At 40.8% G+C, this 13,275-nt stretch overlaps 1 protein-coding gene across 1 annotated transcript; it reads left to right on the plus strand.

Annotated features, from left to right (window-relative positions):
- Nucleotides 1-4,261: 4,261 nt before the first annotated feature.
- On the plus strand, nucleotides 4,262-9,841 carry AGR2 (anterior gradient 2, protein disulphide isomerase family member). Its single transcript, XM_054816321.1, has 8 exons — nucleotides 4,262-4,339; nucleotides 6,024-6,161; nucleotides 6,420-6,483; nucleotides 6,567-6,619; nucleotides 7,355-7,428; nucleotides 7,825-7,888; nucleotides 8,825-8,908; nucleotides 9,516-9,841. The coding sequence occupies exons 2-8, from the start codon at nucleotides 6,032-6,034 to the stop codon at nucleotides 9,563-9,565; spliced, it is 519 nt and encodes a 172-aa protein (XP_054672296.1). The 5' UTR covers nucleotides 4,262-4,339; nucleotides 6,024-6,031; the 3' UTR covers nucleotides 9,566-9,841.
- Nucleotides 9,842-13,275: the final 3,434 nt, after the last annotated feature.

The raw sequence follows: 13,275 nt of genomic DNA on the forward strand, positions 1-13,275 counted from the left end.
AGGAAACTGCTGGCTTACAGATTTCGAGCAATCTGAAAATTGAATATCAGTTGCTTAGGGCAGGAGTCATTTGCTTAAATCTTGAAATACAGTAAATTTTCTGGTTTTAAACACAGCTAGTTATTTCAATTAATTAAAATGCATTTATTTAAACTTAATTACAAGAATTTCAGGCATGAGGCCTTGCCAATCATAACCAACTTGCCCAGTTGAGAAGAGTAGATAAACAGTCTTCTCCACAGGCTGTGGTACACCCCCAGCTTCCCAAGCCCGCTCATCAAAGAATCCCTCTTCACTCATTCACTGCCTCCCTGTGGGACTGAACAAAACATTTCAAAGTTAAATCTAAGAGTTGTCAGGATCAGGCTTTCTCTTACCAAATACAAGCTAAGCAATTAAGTCCTACATAAGCTGAAAACCTTGATACTCCTTGGTGTAACAGATCATGATAGTTTCCTTACTGTTGTGGAAAAGGGCATTAAAAAAATACAAGAGTAAGTATGTTTACCATGGGGGTTCAAATGACTTACTGATTTTAAAACACATTATTCAGCAATGCCTTCCAGACATCCCAGTACTTCACAGCTCAAAACAGAGTATAATAATGAGAACTGGTTACATGATAAATCCCCACCTTTATCTGAAGCTATGTAAAGGACGCTCCATGCTTGCATTCCAGCTTGCCAATTTATATTAAGTGGTGGTGATTTGTATTATAAATGTGCACACGCAAGTGGGAAAGAATGTCTTCAGAGATATCAAAATCCTGATGGATTGGTCTTTTGTTTTGAAAACAGTGAATGAAGGGTCAGAATGTCATATTTTAAATCCTAACCATCTCTTCTGCATCCAATTTGAAAAATATTACCATTAAACTGCAGGTACTGCAAGTTCATTGAGTAATTCATTCAACAAAAAAGAGGAAAGCGTTAGGCTGACGTATTTTGGGAAATCATCAGGTCCTTCAAGACAAATCATCCGTTCTTAGCAGATGTTTACCTGTTACCAACTTTAAGTGTTCAGCAGCAGAAATCTGCTGAACCTTTGACTTTCCAGCTCTGTATTGAAATGCAGCTTTGTATTGAAAATAAAGTAGACAGGAAAATGGTCAAACCATGGTTTTCCAACTCCCAGAAGAATGTTTGGACCACTTAGAAGATAACAAGTCCCTCTGAGTCTCTCTTTTAGTGGTACTATCAATTTCATGTATTAGCAAAAGTTTCCTGAGCCAACGTGAGAAAAATCACTTTCTTGCCAATTGACCAAATACTGAGCTGGGAAGTGGGGTACCTGGGGTCTGGTACCTGCTCCAGCATAAATGACTATTAATACAAAAAGAAAAGGTCTTGACATGAGTGACTGGGAACATCGATCATCATTCCATATCCCAATCTAGAGAGCACCTCCCTGTAATCTTCCAGACAAGGATTTAAATTATTTCAGGGAGGGGAAAACAGAATGGGACCTGCATCTGCCATAGGTGTCAGAGGTGTCTCAGCTCCTAAATTTTGGGGTGAAAGGTTTTCCAGAAAAATTACCAGACAAATTTCATCCAAAAAGCTTTCAGCTAATAAAAAATTACCACTCAGTTCACATGGTTAAGGCATTGACAAAAGAAGTTTGACCAGTTCTTGAACGTATTCTACTTTCAACGACTTTATCTCACAAAATACAACTTTAACAGCATTGGAAGCTTGCTGACTCCCAGGTATGGCTCTCTCTGGCTTTGACTCAGGGCACTTCTAGCGTGGGACTGACTATACATTTCATTCATTACTTTTATTCCTCCAACATAAACTTTCGCTATTTATTCTGAGCAGCAGATCACAAGATTTGGAAGCATGTGTTTGTTATGAAATTAGGAGAAATGGCTGAATTCTAAAACTTCCGTATTACGAAACACAAGAAAAAACGAAGCACTTCAGAAAATGCCTTTAAAATGGCTATAATATCAGTCATCAAAACTATGCTGATTTCCGTGTAACATAATGAACAAAGGTACCTTCAGACCAGAGAAATTAAAATCAAAGGAAAAATCCAGTGACTAGTTTTGTAAAGACGTTAAATATTAACAGTAATGGAGTCTACAAGATTTTTATAGCAAAAAAGGAAAAACCTTCTGGGATAGTCCTATTTTGTTCCAAGCTCTCCTGAGGCAATTCCTGCTGGATTTAGTCACTGAGGCAGAGAAAGGAGCCCCTGATAAACAGCCAGATGCCAGCTCAGTGGGTGGGTGCAGGCTCAGGACCCAAGCAGGGAGCTGTGGGAAAGGCTGAGCTCTCCTCTCTCATCATCGTCAAGGCACAAGGATGGTTTAGAGACATGTTCAGCTACCTCCGTTGAGATCACTGGGTTGGAGCTGACAGAGAAGTCCCTGTGAGTAGCTATATTTGAATTACTGAGTTTCCTGCAGGAAACAAATCTTACAGAGCAGCACAAAGCCATGTGGAAATAGGCTAAGGTAAGTCACCTCCTGAACAGAGGAGAAAGCAAAGGTGCAAATTAAATGGAAATATTTCTAAAGCAGGAGCTAGGGAGTGGGTGGGAGCTTAGTTTTGAAAATGCGTTTTTAGACAAAACCCCATTTTTTTTAAAGAAGCGTATGAGTGGGAGCCTACCTGCTCATTATCTCTTCGCATAACCAGAGAGCAACTAGAACTTCTGTCACAGGCTTTAAAACTACCAAATGCTATTAGGCGTGACCTGAGAAGACAGAGAGCAAGAACGTGTTAAATTAGAATTATAAATTGCCTGAGCTGAGACCACAATTTCAGAAATGGGTACCTAATGTTTGACTCCTACATTTGCACAGAAGTGGATTAAGGATGTAACCTGATTGTCCAAAGTGAGCGCTCATGGGTCCAAATGTGGAACTTGGAAACTTATTTTGGTACATGTTTTTGAAGAAAATCTGAGTGGATGTGATTTGGATACACAATATAGAAGCTAACAAATACATCTCTGAATCTTCAGGGAGAAGTACTGGAGGAGGAACAAAGATTCATATGCAATCTCTCTCATTTCATTTCTTTGGCAGGAAAACATACATTTATCATGAAACATACAGAAACGGGAGTTGAAATTACTGGCCTCCCTGGGAGCTTTGGTTTCACCCTTCTAATAAGTGAGGCACCCAAGCAAAGCACGGTATTACTGTGCATTTGTAAGGAACAGCAATACTTTTTTTTTTTCGCTTGAGTTCACCATCTTGCTTCTGTACCTCATTTTCCTAATCACTATTTACAAAAGATTAAAAAAAATTAAAAAATAAACAACAACCACGATTCAAAGCACTAAAGCACTACATTCTCTTAAGTGTATTCGTAAAAAAGGGGGCTGTTAGCAGCCATCAGAGAGCACTGTGAATTTCAAACAGGAAAATCCATATCTGATGGATTGCTCTACCCAACTGAGTAATGTTAAATGTTCACTGCCCGTGAACATGTGATTTTAATCTCACTGAAATATATGAGGCATGCACCAAGGAGAACATACTGTAGTTTCAACATACATTGCTGAGGACAGAATCGCATTGACCTCTGAGGAGGGACCATGTGCAGTCAGTGCAACAGTAGGGATGGCCTTCCAGCCACCTGAAAAAGTCTCATCTTCCTAAGTGTTGTACTGTGTCTCTGAAACCTAAAATGGTTGATTTTGATGTTGTAGTTAAAAATAAATGTCCACACAACTAATAAAACATGGAATTTGAACTAAAGGTTTATTTAGACCTCCACTTATGAACAGAGTTTATTGTTATAGCTGCCAAATACATTTTTGTGGAGATCTTTACAAACTTTCTTTTAGGTTTTATGACAATTTTCCTATGTGCTGTTATATGTGCATGTGTACACACATATCTGTATAACATGCACAGATATTTATCTAATTAACATCTAAAGTTCTGAGTTACCAATTTAACTTTTTCAGAGGACTAAAAGAACAGCAACCCATATTGATTTTCCAGCCAATCAAAAAAAGACAAATCACTCTTTAGGCAAATCAGGAGTCTTGACTTAAGCTTACCTGGACTTGGATCTTTGCCAACATGTTAAAATCACCTTTCAAAAAATGTCCCAAAAGCCTATAGAAACATCTCTGAGCTTTAGATGCAGTGTCTGACAGGAAAATGTAATATTACTTAATTACAGACTTAAACCTGAATGTTTTCGTGGGGAAAAAAACTTGGAAGTTTCGCTCTTTGGAGGTAGTATTCAAATTCAAACTTGTGGGTGGAGTTGGGGTGTGTGAAGGTGCATAAATAGGCAGTAGGAAGGGTAGCGTTCACACTGTAACCAGGAGCACCTTCACACCCTGGCAGGCATCTGGGAGAGTAAACAAGGTAAGGCACGGCACGGCACGGCACGGCACACTTACTGCTTTAGAGAGTCCCTGGGGGAGCTGTGAGCCTGGGATACCTGGGGCTGGAGCAGCCGATCAATGGGGAAGAAAAGACTGCAGCAACATAGGCAGAGGTCAGCACAGCTTGCTAGGAAGAAAAAAATGTGTAGAGAAATGTTGGCTTTGGAGGTTAAAAGAGCCAGGAGAGGAGGGATTTTTTTTGGAGGAGGGGTGAAGAACTTAGCAAAGTGCACATAGCCTTCCAGAGGCAAAGTTTTTAAAGAGCAGGTTTAATGTTCCTCTGTTTTGCTTTCTGTATTCTGCATCAGCAACAGCAGAAAATTTGCCTGGTCTTTGATTTCCTGGTTGTCCCATACCACCTTCTTTCTTTTTTTTTTTTGGAGAAGCATTACTTCCGCTATACAACTCTAGCCAAAACAACTCTTGAGGCAACCCTGAAAATCCAGTGGGTCTAATCTAACTTTATGTAATTTTCTTCCTTGCCAAGGAAACTTTTCTCGGTGCAGAAAGGCAGTCTGCTACAAAAGTCATATTTCATGCACTTGAAACAGTGACTCTTTGAATGTTTGAGGTCTATTGGACATCCCGATAGGAAAGAGCACTGTTTCACTGATGGAAACTCAGCTAATGCCTCCTCCTGCACTTCTTACCCAGAAAAATGCTTTTTGCCTGGACTTTCATTTTCATTGTCTGAATTGTAAAAACTGCCAGCCCGTTGCAATTTTTGCATGAATCTTTTGAATTTTCTGTATTGCTTTTGGAATATCTTAGGTCTTCCCACTGTACCCATTACACTGGTGTTCTAGTTTCCAGGAGGAAATTTGATGAGAAAACATAGGGTCATGTTGCTAAAGTGTTTTCCCCCTTCAAAGAAGCATCTCAGCTGAAACGCTGAGGAGCTTCCCATCAGACGTGTCGCATTTCCATCTCCACACCCCGGAGTCAAGCTCAGGAAAAGCCCTCTGCTTTGTGTTGCTTACACTGGCAAACTGCATTTCAGTTCTCACTGTTCCACACAGCAACTCCTCCCCACTCTTTTTATTATACATTCTACTGGTTTTATCTTTAAGGATTAGGTGATACTTTTAAGGGTGAAGACAGGATCGGAATTTTCAACAACAGCATTAAGCTGTGCCTATGCCAGTGGCTCACTGTAAAGCCTAGCTTAACGTTCTGACTTCTCATGAGTTGCTGCAGGTGCAAAATGAAGGAAGAGCCAAGACAAGTGAAGTTTTCAGCAGCTGGGCTGCTGAAGTACTTGGTTACGATAACACTGGGAGATCGAGGTATAAGTGTTAATTTACTAGGACTTGAAAGTACTCTTGGAATTGCCAAAACTCAGTTGTTTCACTGAGGAAATATATGCAAATGGAAGAAAGAGAAACTAACACATAAGCGCACATTTTAAAAGGACCACAGCCCAACAGCATGAACAGTAGAAAGCAGCCAGGTCCTCTGTGGCAGTTTGCTCAGCAAACCTCACGCTTCCTTGAGGTTCCCCAGGCCCAGGCCCCTGCCTGGAGCAGTTCGTTTCAGCCCTGACTCACCCTGCTGCATACTTGTGACTTGACCTGCCGCTCTACCCATCCTTATCTGCTGTGTGCCTTAAAGCAAGCAGCAGCCTGGGAGGCACGACAACGTGAAGTTTCTCTCATCTGTTCCAGGAGGAGCCATGGAGAAGAGTTACGTGTCCATGTTCCTGCTGCTCGTTGCCATCTCCTGTGCTCTGGCAAAGGATGTGGGCAAGAAGGAGACAAAGGAGACTACTGCTAAACCAAAACTGCCTCAGACACTCTCCAGAGGTAAAAAATAATAATACCAATAAAAAGTGCAATCTGCTACAGTTTCGACTCCTATGCTGTTTAAAAAACCTAATTTTCTTGCAACTTATTCTGCAAAGACATTTTCTAGTATTTCCTAGCACCCGCTCCCCTTTTACTCCCGATTTAAAGCCCTCTGGCAGCCCGTTTGTTCAAAGCCCTTCCCGTTAGACGCGGGCAGGGGACGGGACGCGAACCCCCTGCCCCGCTTACAAGGCTCCGCCTGTCCTTCCCCCGCAGGCTGGGGCGATCAGCTCATCTGGACGCAGACGTACGAGGAAGCGCTCTTCCGCGCCAAGCACAGGTACCGCGCCCCGCGCCGCGCCGCGCCCCGCGCCGCGCCCCCTAGCGCCTCCCCGGCCCCTAACGAGGTCTCTTCTGTTCCAGCAACAAACCCCTGATGATTATCCACCACTTGGACGACTGCCCGCACAGCCAAGGTAATTAAACCCTTTGCACTGGGGGAGGGGAAAAAAAAAAAAAAAGTTAAAAAAAATTCAGCTGGCTTGCAGTTTTTGCTTTAAAACAAAAAAAAAAAAACCCCAAAACCAGCCACCATTCTGCTTGCTGAGTAAGCCTTAGTGAAACACTAACTTGCTCAAGCATGCGGAGGAGTGTTCTTCAAGTTGCTGTCCCACATAGGCATTTTCCAATGTGCAGAAAAAAAATTAAAAAGTTAATTCAGTATTACATGATACAGAAATGGGCAGAGGTCAGCAGGTTTTGACCTGTGACAAATCTGATTTTGGTGTGTATCACAATCAGCTAAAACCAAAAACAAGACCAGGAGTAGTGAAAAATGTTTTCAAACATTTCAGGCTGAAGACCTACACACTGTATTGTCACTGCCCTAAGAACTGGAGCCAGAAACCGCAGTAGCAGAACAGGAGGTTTGAAGGGTCAAATGCTCAAATTCAAACTTAAGCAGACAAATTTGAGTGAGCTGCTCTATCTGAAGGAAGGAGGGATATTTTGTAGTATTGTAGTTACTCTTTACCACAGAACATCAATGAGTTGGTCATCTTCCAGCGGAATGAACTTAAAATCTTCATTTGCTGTAATTGTAAACTGGGAATTCTCATTTTGATTCTATCAGCTTATTGGAATTTGTTTTTCAAGGACAATATATTTCAGGCGCATATTTTTAACTTTCATTCCCATTTGTTTCTCTCTAGCCCTCAAGAAGGTCTTTGCTGAACATAAAGACATACAGAAATTGGCTGAAAAATTCATTCTCCTGAACCTTGTGGTAAGTTTCCCAGTTGCACTTCATTAAGAGAAAGCAATAAAGTTCTATTTTTAATTATGGCTTCTCTAGCTTTAATAGGTTTAATAGATAGGGTTGGCTAAGAAAAACGGTTAGTTCTGAAGCATAATAGATTTAGTAATTAGTCTCTTTCACCTGTAGCTATCATAACCTCAAAATATCAGGGAATTTTAAATAATAATAATAATAATAATATTAACTGTTGCTATCAATTTGCAACTCCAGCTGTTAAAAGATTGCATCCTAGACAGTGAATTTCTTAAACTGCACAATATGTTATTTAAGCTCTATTTCATTACATAAAGTACAAAGAAAAAAAAAGTTATGTAACATGCCCTCCTGCAATCTTGACTGGGAACCTTATCTGTTTTCTTTTAGTATGAAACCACAGACAAGAATCTTTCACCTGATGGCCAGTACGTCCCTCGGATTTTGTTCATAGGTGAGTATCTCAAGCATCAAAGCTGATCTCAGACCAAAGCCCCTGCCGTGCCATGCATCTCAAATCCTCCGTCTTATTAACAGGAATTTATTCAATGACAAATATAAAATTTGTAGTTGACTCTGTTGGATGAAATTTCAAAGCAACCCCAGGCAGGTCATTAGCTTCACAGATCCAGCATTGCTCCCTTGTTGATTCCACAAATGATGTCATTTCTTCCCTTGTGTCACTGAAGTGACATGATGCCCCAGTCACTGGAATGGCTAGGCACTGGCTCAGCCTTGCTCATCCTCCTATCTCTAGAAATACTGTACACCCGTCAGGTTTCTGTTTGGAACACAATTTCAGATGTCGCAGGAACAGCAGGGCTCCCGGATGTTTCAGGGGCCAATTTTCGAAGCTCAGTACTCAGGTCCATGCTCTACCAATGTGCACAACCCCTCATAAGCATTTGCATTTTGGAGACCTATGAGTGGCCGTGCATGCATCCAAGTATTCCCAGAACAGATATGAAACCTTATATACTGCGCACATGTATCATTAACACATACCTTGATAAATTTAGGTCATGATGACCATTTTCAACAGACCAAAGGACCTGTCACATTACCTCTTCCTTTATTATTTCTTTTTTAACAACGTTTGTGGCCTGAAAGCTGTCTCAGCTTGTAGAGTTAATTTAGGCACTATGCAGTGGCACAGGGTGGGAGGCTGATCAACATTAAGCGGAATGAAACCTATCCCCTTCTTAATAAACCTGCAAACACAAGACATAAATGTCAATGACTGTGTAGAAGAACGATCTCTTGGTTGTTAGTGGAACAGACTTGTCTTGCAGAAACATTCAGGAAGCAAGTGGAAGTGCAGAAAGGTTTATTTCCTTCTGCTTCAAGGTTAGTCTTGTCCTCTGCAACGTCTCTCATCCTTTTTTTCCAGATCCTTCCCTGACTGTGAGAGCAGATATTACTGGAAGATACTCAAACCGTCTCTATGCATATGAGCCCTCTGACATTTCATTGTGTAAGTAGCATATTCTGAAATACTCTGAAATAATATTCTGAAAGCAGTCACATTTTTCATATGACAAGGAATAACACCAGGCATTACAGACTCTTGCAGTCAGTACTTGCTGAAAGACAGTTAACCAGGATTAAAATTAGACAGGATGCTAGACTTAAACTCGGTGAGGTGAAGAGAAGGATGGCAGAGCCCCAGAGCCTTAAACATCGATTTGGAAAGAAAGCATACGTCAGTAGGAACTTGCATAATTCAGTGGCGTTCACTGTAAGCAACAGTGAGAACTCTTGCACACAAGCCGTGCCGGGCCAGGTCAGGAAACCTTCTGGGAGCGGGGAAGAGTTGTGTGCTAGTTCCCCCCTGCCCCCCGCACAGCTCCTGTCTCTGCCCTGCGAATGCCCGTGCGTTTGCATTAACGGATGGATGTTCTCACCAAAGTTAAACAGATGATGTTCGCAAGATGCTTGGAAGAGCACAGCGCGTCAGAATCTGTATAGCAATAGGCATGTGAGCAAAAGCTTTAATAATAATGGCATTTTCTCTCTAGTACTTGTAGTCTCTGGCAGAGGAAGTTGCAACAAAAATAACATTATGAATATTTCATTTCTAGTGTATTCAAACATGCAGAAAGCGCTGAAGCTCCTGAAGACTGAACTGTAAGGGGAAGAAGGAATCCCTTAAATACTATGAAGTCTGATCTTCCATCTCTTCTCCACTCATTGACGCTGGTGAAGAGACTATTTAGAGTCATATTTAGTGATGTATAGTGCTGGTTTATATACATAAACACTACAGTTTTACATTAGCACTTTTGTACTGGGCAGCATTTTTAAAAGCTGGAGGCTTTTAATTTAAGACATATAGAAGAATACTGTATGATCCAACTGTAAAAATGATTTTTTTAAAAAATAAATCCATTTCAAGTGTTTACATACAAAATATTGCTGCATTTTGCATTTTTTCCTTATTATCACCTACCATTATTAGAAAGAGTACAATCACTTGAGACCACAGCTTGCATTTTTACGTCTAAGCACTTAGGAAAGAAAAGGGCTGTGGTGGGTTAACCGCAGCCGGCAGCTCAGCCCCACACAGCCACTCGCTCACTCCCCTCCAGAGGGATGGGGGAAACAACTGGAAGGGAAAGGTGAGAAAACTCATGGGTTGAGATAAAGACAGTTTAACAGGTAAAGCAAAAGCCGCGCACGCAGGCAAAGCAAGACAAGGAATTCATTCCCCACTTTCCATGGGCAGGCAGGTGTTCAGCCATCTCCAGGAAGGCAGGGCTCCATCATGCAGAAACGGGTACTCGGGAAGACAAACACCATCACTTTGAATGTCCCCACCTTCCTTCCTCTTCCCCCAGCTTTATATGCTGAGCATGACATCATATGGTGTGGGATATCCCTTTGGTCAGTTGGGGTCAGCTGTCCCGGCTGTGTCGCCTCCCAACTTCTTGTGCACCCCCCCAGCCCCCTCACTGGTGGGGTGAGAAGCAGAAAAGGCCTTGGCTCTGTGTGTCAGCAATCACAGAAAACACCCTTGTGTTATCAATACCATTTTGGTCACAAATCCAAAGCATAGCCCCATACTAGCTACTGTGAAGAAAATTAACTCTGGCCCAGCCAAATCCAGTAGAGGAAAGCAGCTTTTTATCTCATTTCAGCAGCTCGCTAAGCTCTGTATTGCTCAGCGTGCTTTATCTCCATTTATTTTCTCATAGCACCAACCTATGCCAAGCCCTCATTATCAGCCCTTTCTTTACAGTTAGATAACAAGAAGTGCAAGCCTTTTACAGAAAAGTACTTGAGACTAGAAGATGGGATTGTTTGAAAAAGAAAAAAGCCCCATATACAAACTGGCTGCACTCTGAAGCGAAACAAGGATCACCTTATCTACTCAAAGATTATTTTTTTAAAAGATAAAAACCGCTTCCCTTAAAAGATTCCTGTGTACATCAGAGTTCAGTAAAGCCTTGAGATGATTAATAGAAGGGATGCTGTTATGTGGTTGGTTTCATGATTGCGCTACGGCTTGTGATTGCTAATTTACAAGCCCAAAAGGGACAAGAGAAGCCAGAACTAAAAGCAACCCTGCAGCTGAATACCATGGGAGTACACACCACTTCAAGACTTAGGCCAAAAGGAGACTTTCCAACCTCAAACACTGGAGAACTCAGCAGCAACACCAGTGAGAAAAACTCTGCCCAGGACTATACCTCCATTATCTTCTCAGCTTTTTGGCAATGTCAGCTGTTATTACCACTACTATTAACATTACTGCCACTACCAGTCATGATGAGAACCAGAAGAGAGGAATAGACTTGGGACGACAGGACAGGTAACAGAAGCAAGGCTTTCAGCTCAAGGGAATTTCTCAGCAAAATTAGAAGCAAGGCACCTGCTAGTACGTCCTTGGCAAGCTCTGTGAACCCTACCAACCAGAAAATCTCAAGGAGTATTTGGAAATGGCCCCAGACATGCAACTGAGTATTCCTTCAGCAGTTCAGCAAGATGTTCCTTTCTACTGCAGCAGCCAGAAGATAAGAGGAAAAAGGGACACAGTGGGGCAGAAATATTCTCTAGAAGCAGCTATCAGCCAGAAAAAGCAAAAAAAAGGTGGTTACACCACTTTGCAGAGGGACAGCACAGAGGGAGGCTGGAGTGATTTGTTATCAGAATCATCTTTATCTACTCAACCCAAAGTAAACTTGCTAGAGCTGTGTATCTGACATAAAAGCTGCCTGTGGCATCACATTTTACAAGTCTGTTTTTGTAATGCCACTGAAGTGGCATAATTTCCTTAAGCAGGTGTACTGATCCTATGGACAATATCCAGCAAATGGATATAAGGCATAATCTACAAGGGTCTAGTAGTCTACGTGTTGTAGATGCAAATACACAAGCTAGTTGAGCCTACAAGTATCAAGAGATTAATTTTTGCAACTGAAGTTCATTTTTGGCACTCATGCCTATGTTTTTCTCATTTGCTTTTCATTTTAGACAAATTTTCAAGAATCTTAATACATAAATGGTCAACTTAATTCTGCTCTTTTCATCCCCTTCTCTAAATACAATTATTTAGGTTTACAGAGACATCAAGCCAAGCTGAGATATCTAAAAAAAGACCTCTCTCCATTTTTTTGGAAAACCCGGGAAATCATTGCTCAAGTACATGTGGTCAGTAACCTGAAGTATACAGGACGGATGGGGTTTCCAAATTCCACTACCATTCAGACCATCTTTAAATAAATAGACCTAAAAATAATAATGCAAGCTAGTAACACTAGCACATTCCTATTCACTTGTCATCTATAGATTTTAAGGTACATTTTTACAGGTATCAGTTCCAGTTCTGCAACCTTTTTGGTTTTGTAATAGTTACTTTCATGTGAAAGGAGGCAGATGCTGTACAGTGGTATGTGAGTTAAGATCTAGACTCACTTTCTCGCACAGATGTGGAAGAATTATATTATTTTATAGCCAGTTATTTTTATGTGATAAAAGTGTGTAGGTGTCTTGAAGAAAATCAAGACAGCTTTCTACATTCTTCCAGACTAACCAACTTTAAGAAAGCATTTCAACATAACTAAGGTCAAAAAGACATCTAATGTAAGCATGAAGAATACTCCAAGTTGAACCGCTTTGTTATTTTGATACTCTGCTGCTGCAAATAACTTCTAAAAAATCTGGTTACAATTAAGTCCAATTCTCAAGCAGTCAGATAAAAATTAAAATACTTCTCTAGAAACATACAAAAAGATTTTTATGCAACCAAAACTATTTTCTCAAGAGGAAAGACAAAGCAAAGAACAAAGAAAACTTCAAAGACAAAACCCACCAAAAAGAGATATAAATAATTTTTCAAATGTTCTATTTCAACATGTCAGAAGAGTACATTTCTTGTATACTGACATGTGAGTCAGACCTCTCCTGAGGGAGGCTACTCTGTTCTCCTCGAAAACCAAAGTCAGACTCAGTGTGTTTCACTGCCCTACTTAAGAATTAGGTTCTGAAAGTGAATCCACACCTCTGATATGAATTTCAAGGTTTCTGTTGGTTGGATTTTTTAAAATCACAATCTTGAACAGACAAAGTATTATTAATACGATAGAAAAACTTTAATCAAATCATACGATCCACTGATCTGTCTTTTGACTACTAAAACAAAGTCACATTGCAAGACATGAGAGTTTCTGAAGCGGTAACATTTTCAGTATTTTCTCAATGATGCACATTTACACTCCAATATCACTTACCATATTTATGAATCCAGACCCACCCAAAACTAAGCACTAAAATCAATCAGGAAAAAAGTAAAAATTGAAGCAGCAACGTGGTATTAAGTTTCATACACCCTCTCCATAAGAC

This window comes from Grus americana, chromosome 2 (assembly GCF_028858705.1).
Source record: "Grus americana isolate bGruAme1 chromosome 2, bGruAme1.mat, whole genome shotgun sequence".
Lineage (NCBI taxonomy): Eukaryota > Metazoa > Chordata > Aves > Gruiformes > Gruidae > Grus > Grus americana.